The sequence below is a fragment of the Stegastes partitus genome, unplaced genomic scaffold, assembly GCF_000690725.1.
Source record: "Stegastes partitus isolate 25-593 unplaced genomic scaffold, Stegastes_partitus-1.0.2 Scaffold1479, whole genome shotgun sequence".
NCBI lineage: Eukaryota > Metazoa > Chordata > Actinopteri > Pomacentridae > Stegastes > Stegastes partitus.
The window spans coordinates 41,977-49,552 of record NW_007579210.1 but is presented as its reverse complement, the minus strand read 5'-3'; the positions used below and the strand labels follow the sequence as shown (position 1 = coordinate 49,552).

At 41.3% G+C, this 7,576-nt stretch overlaps 1 protein-coding gene across 1 annotated transcript in view; it reads right to left on the bottom strand.

Moving 5' to 3' along the window:
- paxip1 (PAX interacting (with transcription-activation domain) protein 1) overlaps nucleotides 1-7,576 on the bottom strand; it is a 20,844-nt gene that overhangs the window by 7,856 nt on the left and 5,412 nt on the right. Inside the window, exons 8-12 of the mRNA XM_008299907.1 lie at nucleotides 7,260-7,372; nucleotides 4,944-5,889; nucleotides 2,198-2,292; nucleotides 1,953-2,048; nucleotides 214-351 (exon numbers count right to left, since the gene is read on the bottom strand). Coding sequence (XP_008298129.1) covers nucleotides 214-351; nucleotides 1,953-2,048; nucleotides 2,198-2,292; nucleotides 4,944-5,889; nucleotides 7,260-7,372 — 1,388 coding nt within the window. The remainder of the gene's footprint in view (nucleotides 1-213; nucleotides 352-1,952; nucleotides 2,049-2,197; nucleotides 2,293-4,943; nucleotides 5,890-7,259; nucleotides 7,373-7,576) is intronic.

The following is a 7,576-nucleotide window of genomic DNA, read 5'->3' as shown; positions in this document are numbered from 1 at the left end:
CTGGTTGTAACAGCTGGGGTTTTATGTGGCCATCGGACCCTGAGTGAATTAGTGTGTTTCTATGTCCTGCTCAAATGTGTAGCAGTGGCCATGATGTGTATTACATGTTTTGTATCACTTTCTGTGTCCACTTGGTGCTGGGGCTTGAGCACCCAACCTTATGATCAGTATGTGTGAACAAGTGTCGCAGCTGTTTGTGAGGTGTGAACTTACATGATGAGAGCAGGGTTTGGATCCAGGAGGAAACGCAAAGGGCAGATGTAATGTCCGATGAGGAGGAACCATCCTCTTCCTCTTCAGCACTGTGTTGAGCCAGTGGGCGGTCACACAGCGCTTCCCTTCTCTCAGTGCCTGACAGAGGAAAAGGTTTTTTGTTAAAGTGAACTAAATCAAGGAGCACAAGAGCACTACACTCATTTCACTGTTCATCCAGACTCCTCCTTCTGCTCCTCCTACTGCATTACAATGCGTGATATACAGCAGCAGAGTATTTTGCACAGTTTAATTAGAAATGGGTATCGTTAAGATTTAAACTGTCCTACTACTTGTACTAATACTGCTTATCAATCTGGTACTCTAACAGTCCTCTTATGAGTACTTCTGTTATTTCTTTAAGATAAGAAAAAGAAAGTGGTTGGTTCCACCCCTTGCGCACATAAGCAATAAGAGAGAGAGAGAAAGACGTCTACTTTGGATTGGAAATTCAAGAGTCAATAGTTGATTCAAGAGTTGATAAGATAAAATGTGCAAAGTAACTTGTATGTTGCAATAACAGGAAAATTATTTTCTTAATTTCTCCAATATAGCAGAACTGTTAATGTCTAAGCTTACTGATTCCCTGATCTTTAAGAATAAATTTAATACCAGAAGGGTATACTATGATGGAAGTTTGACATGGCCAGGTTTTCTTTGTGTTTGTCGGCTCAACAAAAACTAAAACCCCAGTAAGAGATCACAGATCTCACAAAGGTGGTTAACTTTCTTAGTCAACTCAGGCTTTCTGTTTCAAACTCTGTGCATGTTTACATAAAAGGAGCCGTTTAATGAGTCACGTGACTCTTCTTCTGCACAAAATGAAACGATCATGTGCAGCTGCTTCAGTCAATAGGTTGTTATGATGAAGAACAATGAGGAATATAAAAATGTATGGCGGTAAAGATGCTGCAACTGCAAATGATGCAAGACAGAAATGCCAGCAGAAAACTGTTAAACGTACCTAATATATAAGGTTACAGCTTATTTCCAACGGACAGCTGCATATTAAAGTTAAACTTTAAACTTAATATATTTAAACCTGATATTGTAAAGAAGTGCATTTAGGTCTGACACTGTCCCACAATGCAGGATCATTTTTGGCCAAATCAAAGCAAGAACAATGTTATTGATTGAATATTCTCTGTAATAAATACCAGTAGAATAATCCATTTTCTAACCTGTGTTCCATCAGTTGCAGTACCAGCAGAGTAAACAGGTTTGACAGCAAATCAGAGCCAAACATAGAAAAGTATTTATGTGATTTCTGCATCGCCAACTGAATACAAATCTGGTTCCCATGGCAACGTGATGCATACAGTGTGCGATACTGTAACTACACGGCTTCATTCAGTGATGTTAGTAATGTACAACTCAGCATATTTGTAGATAAAAACTATTCCCTCAGCTGAGAATCTGTTTTGCTTATAAAAAGTAGTCAGGAAACAATCTGGTTAAAGGGAGACAATCTTTCCAGCCGATTTAAATACGAAACTCTGAACATAACCTGCTCCCGACCAGGTTAGCTCCACAGCATAAGTTACCATGGAGATCTAGCCAGGTAAAAAGACAACCACCTTCGTGATACTGAAAACTCTGACTTTAAGCTCAACATACCTCGCGAGCCCACTAATCTCGCTTCGTAATACAGCCCTCTGGTCTCAGTATCCATCGTTACTTCTGATGTCATGCATCCTTACCTGTACATACGTGCTGCTGACTTGACTCTCACAGAGCAGGTGTGTGCAGCGGCTGGTCAGAATGGGGTCAACAGCACCTCCACATGCCTGGATGACCTGAGGGAGTAGTTTAGTAAACACACATACTGATGTAAATATCTTTTACTATTTTGGCATTGTCGTTGATGCTGTCTCTCTGTTTATTTATCTCAGTCATTTTCAAATGGAAACTTTATGCTTTTGTTGTGACTGAGTAACCTTCTTACCCTCTTCCATGTGGCCAGGAGTTGCTTGTCAGCCATCTGTTCTGGGTAATCAGCAACAGCAAACACACAGCCCAGCAGAAAGCCATCCTGTGGAACTAAGATTAAAACAGGGTTTATGCTCTGTCCGAACTATGGCTTGAGGCTGAAGTCAGTGGAGACCCTTAAAATGCAAAGCCACTCACAGCTGGCAGATGCTGGATCCAAAAAAAAACAAAAAACCCCGAGCTCCCGTTCAAGGATAGTCAGCTTCTCTTTAGGAATATGAATTCAATCATTTTTTACCAAGTCATTACGATCTCAATCTCTAAGTTCAAGACATGTGCCTGGCCATTGCTCTTTCCTTAATGAGAGCTGAAGGCTGTGATTGTCAGCTGGCTTTTAAATAATAAACTGGGACTTTTCTCCAGACATACAGTTCTGTTTTAGAATCAGAATTTACATTTGCAAGACCGTTGCAGGATGGTGTCAGCAAAATTTAATAACGTTGGTACGTGATTATGATAGCTGTTCTGTTAACAAAAAGTCACTACTACTACTACTACTACCTTAGTCTGTATTGGGATAATAAGCTGCAGTTCTGGGTTTCGAACCAGCAACACTTTAAACCAATGGAGAACAATGCACCTCAAACACTCATCTTTATGTCTGTGCTTGGAAGTAATGACTGTCCAGGTTGTATCAGAAACACCCTTCAAGCTGGGGTCCTAACTTTCCTTTTCTTTGTATGACACATGGCTTTTCATTCAATCTTCCAGTATGGCTGTTTGGAATGACTACAATCACATTTGATTAAAGGGAGACTAATCATTAATTAGGGTTAATAATTTAACTGAAAAAATATTTTTAAAATATATTAACCAATACGGTAGAGGACGAGGGACACGCACATCAGAAAATGTATGTTTAGAGTTGCCGTAGGACCTGATTGCGCCACCAGGAGCTGCCTCTAACTGTTAAATGAGAAGGAGTTACAGGTGGATTTGCTGACGGTCAGTATGGGTCCCATAAGATGAGTGCACTTCCCTGCTATCTACCTGCAAAGTGTGTGTGTGGCAGTCGCGTTGAAGAACTCAACAGCATAAGGTGTCTGATTTTGGCGAGCCACCGAAAGGTCATGCCACTACTAAGCAAGGATCTTTAAAACACTGTCACAGGCTGTGAGCTGAGTCTCTGTCAGCAGAGAGCAGCTGTAGTTGCTCAGGATGTTAATGATTATTTGTTAATCGATTATTTGCCGGTAGTAATTTAAGCAATTATATAACTGATAAGGTAGAAGACGCTGGGTAATCGCATTGGAAAATGTACTGTCCATTAGCCATAGTATGTGGCTGCCCCACCAGGTGGGCACTCCATTTAATGAGATGAAAGACTGCAGCTCATTTATGTTTAATACTGTAGAACCCTAGCTATCCTGTCCTATGCCTGAAAGTGAGACATTTAGGGGCTGTTGGTCAATTGATAAGCAGTGGTTAAATAAATGTAGTTTCTTGCCTTGGGTCCAGTTTATAAACTCAGGGCAGGCCAGATTGATTAATACCATGCTGTAACAAAAGCAAAAGATGCAGGGAGTTGTGTTGTGACCAAATCACAAGCTGGTGTGACTAACTGAGAAGGTTAGTAGCACCGCTGCTACTAGTGGAAAAGTCTGAAGCCTGTACATTCAAACTAAAGTGATGAAGTGTGTCAGCAACACTCTGTTCTGAGCATTAATGCATTATGGAGGTGGCAGAACACACAAATTACAAATTTCCTGGACTGATAAAGTTGCTGTGACAGTATTTATGGACATCTGTTCGAGGTGAGCGGCTGTTTTTAGCAGCTAGACTAACACAACCTACAGTGAACAAGTCACTCCATCATGTAGATCAGCTATGAGGATTATTACCTCCGCCAAGGAGGTTATGTTTAAGCTGGCGTTTATCTGTTTGTTTGTTTTTTGGTTTGTTTGTTTGTTTGTTAGCGAGATAACTTGAAAGCTATGAACGGTTTTTCATGAAATTTTCGGGAAATGTTGATAATGGCACAATGAACAGATAATTAAATATTAGTGATGTTCTGGCGTACCATCTGGTTATTTTCTCATAAAACAGTAAATGCTGCTATGCGTCACAGTCGCATTTGTCCACTAGAGGGTCTGACTTCATTCAGTCCTTCAGTCCTCACCACTGTCTTCTCCGTAGTACAGGAGTAAGCTACAGCCAGGCAGCATGACAGGAGTGGGCTGAGCGGAGCTACTGACAGATAAGTCCATAACGACATTGGGACATTAACAATGACTCAACATATCTCCTGCAAATTACAAAGGCTGCAATTTCGGATAATCAATACGCAATATGTCAGACGCAGGGTTTAAACTGTTCTATTCAATGGCTTTACAAATTCGTCTCCAGAGTCTGTCTGTGTTCTCTGTGTCACACTTTGGATGTGGTAGTCCTTCGATCACATTTTAAATAATTTACATATTGACTATTAGACCTATGCTTAACTTTAAAAAAAATAATAAACATAGTCAGGAGAATTGCATTAAATATTTTTTCCAAATCGTTCAGCTCCAGCCCTAATCAGAAACTCTGGAGTTCTACAGAGCTTTTGTGTTCTTCTGAGATAGTGGTAATAGTGGTCAGTTGAACCCTTTGATCCAGGCCGATTACATGTTTCACAATAGGTCCATGAATTAAACCAACATAAAGCATTACAGCCTAAAGTGAGCCTCTGAATTTCCACTCCGATTCTGGTTGTTACTCACTTTCTTGCCCCAGCTCGTGTCCAAACAGCTGGGAGATGTGCGGAGGCTGCTGGAGCTGAGGCTGCAGTGTCGTCGTCGTTGTCTGCTGCTGCTGCTGTTGCTGCTGCTGCTGCTGTTGTTGTTGTTGTTGTTGTTGCTGCTGCTGCTGCTGATGTTGATGCTGCTGCTGCAGGGCTTGCTGATTCTGATGCTGAAGAACCTGCTGCTGCTGTTGATTCTGCATGTGCTGCTTCTGCATCTGCTGCATGTGTTGCTGTTGTTGCAGGAAATGCTGCTGCTGTAAGTGCTGTTGGTGCATCTGCTGTTGATTCTGCTGTTGCTGTTGTTGTTGTTGTTGTTGTTGTTGTTGTTGTAACATCTGCATGCGTTGCTGCTGCTGAAACTGCTGAAGCTGCTGCTGCAAAGCCTGTTGTTGCTGCAGTTGCTGTAGACCTGGCCGTAAGAGCTGCTGGGGCCGCAACTGCTGCTGGGAGAACGCATGCTGTTGTTGTTGTTGCTGTTGCTGCTGCTGTTGCTGTTGTTGTTGTTGTTGTTGTTGTTGCTGCTGCTGCTGCTGCTGGGAAAACATCTGTTGTTGGTGCATTTGCTGCTGTTGCTGCAGAAACTGTTGCTGCTGTTGAGGCAATTGTGGGAACCCTTGTTGTTGTTGTGCCCCCTGTGACTGTTGTTGTTGATGTTGTAAGTGCATCATCTGATGCTGCTGCTGCTGCTGCTGAAGCTGCATCATGGGATGCTGTGGTTGCTGTGGTAATTGTTGATGTTGTTGCTGGGAAACCTGGTGTTGCTGTTGCAGTAACTGTTGCTGCTGCTCCGCTGTGAGAGGCTGGTTGGCCAGTTTGGACTGATTAAACAGAAGAGAGTTGGTACTGTTGGGGGTCTGAGCATGGCTCTGATTGGTCTGTTGCTCAAGTGGCTTTGTCTGATTGGCTGTCAGATTCTGGATAATCTGCAACAGAGGACAACAAAGAAAACAAGTTTAAACTTAAGAGAAAGTACTAACATATGGTGCGGTGCACTTGTGAGAAATGCAGTTAAGTGAAGATGATTTTTAAAAGAATGATTAGCCTCTTACGCTTGGCCACCACATCTGAAAACACGTCTGATGTGAAATTTCTGCTTGCGAGTGACCGAGCTGATGCGAAGTGACCACCTTATATCATATTGCTAACTCTTTTCATGGTGCAAGATTTTACATAAATCTCTTTCAGTAAACTGACATTTTTCAGCTGGCTGTCCCTCTGCTATTTTTGTTCTCCTGCACAGCTTTTTCTGTTTCACTTTGTGATTTTGGTTTGACCATCCTGTTATGCTGTTGTTCCTTTGAAGCTGGTTGGTGCAATAGTTTAAATATGCACTACATGCAGACACTATTAAACTCAACAAAGAACACAAGTACTTGTCAGACACCGAAGTGGTAAAAACAGGTCATGATTTTAACAGTTGTATTGAGTGGGACATAAAAGTTATTTTGTTGACCTTAAAGAGTGGAACAGTTTCAGCTACACAGCAGCACATGAACAAAATTTGTACGTGTATTCTCATCTGATGATGATGATGATGATGATGATGATGTAAAGCCTGTGTACTAGTTATTAAACAGCAGTTGTGGGGAAAAAATATCACTTCAAAAAAGAAAATAATATTTTCAGGTAGAGAACATGAGGATGCAGCAATAGCTATTTTAGCATGTCAGTGGACACTAAATAAACTGGAAATGGAATGATGTATGGGCGAGCACAGATGCACATCCCTCCTGATGTCCTGTCTGCCCAATCAGAACCACGTGCGAGTGGGATATCTGTCATGCCAAATGATAATGGAATGATTCCCAATTTAAAAGCAAAATCATAATTAAGCTGGGTTATAAAAGCTCTGACTTTTAATGCAGGCATGTCATCTGAACATTTTATTCTGCAAAATATTTCTGAATCTAAAGTGTGAATGCCCAGAAGGTGTGAGCAGAAAGCAGCTGTTTGGCTTAAACAAGAAAAACCACTGAAATGGCATTGTGTTGTTTTGGTATTTTCTTCAACAGCGTTCACATATCTCGCAACAATATCTAATAATACAGCCAAAGTAATGTTTGAAAATCTAAAATATGATATTTTCTACTGACATAATAAAGAAAAGAAAAAAGTATCTAGGACAAATGTTTTGTGAAACAAGTGCATAAAAGCTTGATGGCATCTGTGTTTGATCTTCAGTCACATTAAAATGACATATTGAGACATGGTGGCGGTCAGTTAGAGCTGACAGAGAAAACTGAGCCAAAATACTGCAACTTTGAATGTATAGACAACCGTTGGAACTTCTTACATGTGCTACGTTGGTAGGCCGATTGGTTGGCTGCATGTCAGAGTTGTTGGTGATGTTGCGAAGCGTTCTGGCGGCCGGGCTCCACCCAGGGACGCCCTCTGGAACTGACACACCTAAAGAGCAGAAAGAGGTGAAATCTTTATCAAGAGAACAATGGTTCGAAAGCAAGTAACATGTGTCAGATAGATATGATCCCAGTATTAACAGCAAATAGCAATCATCCATCCTCAAAACTAAGATTAAGTGCATAGAAAATCTTTGTTGCTTCACAATCTTACTGTGAAGATCTGGCCCTCTTAAAAAATATAACGTATACG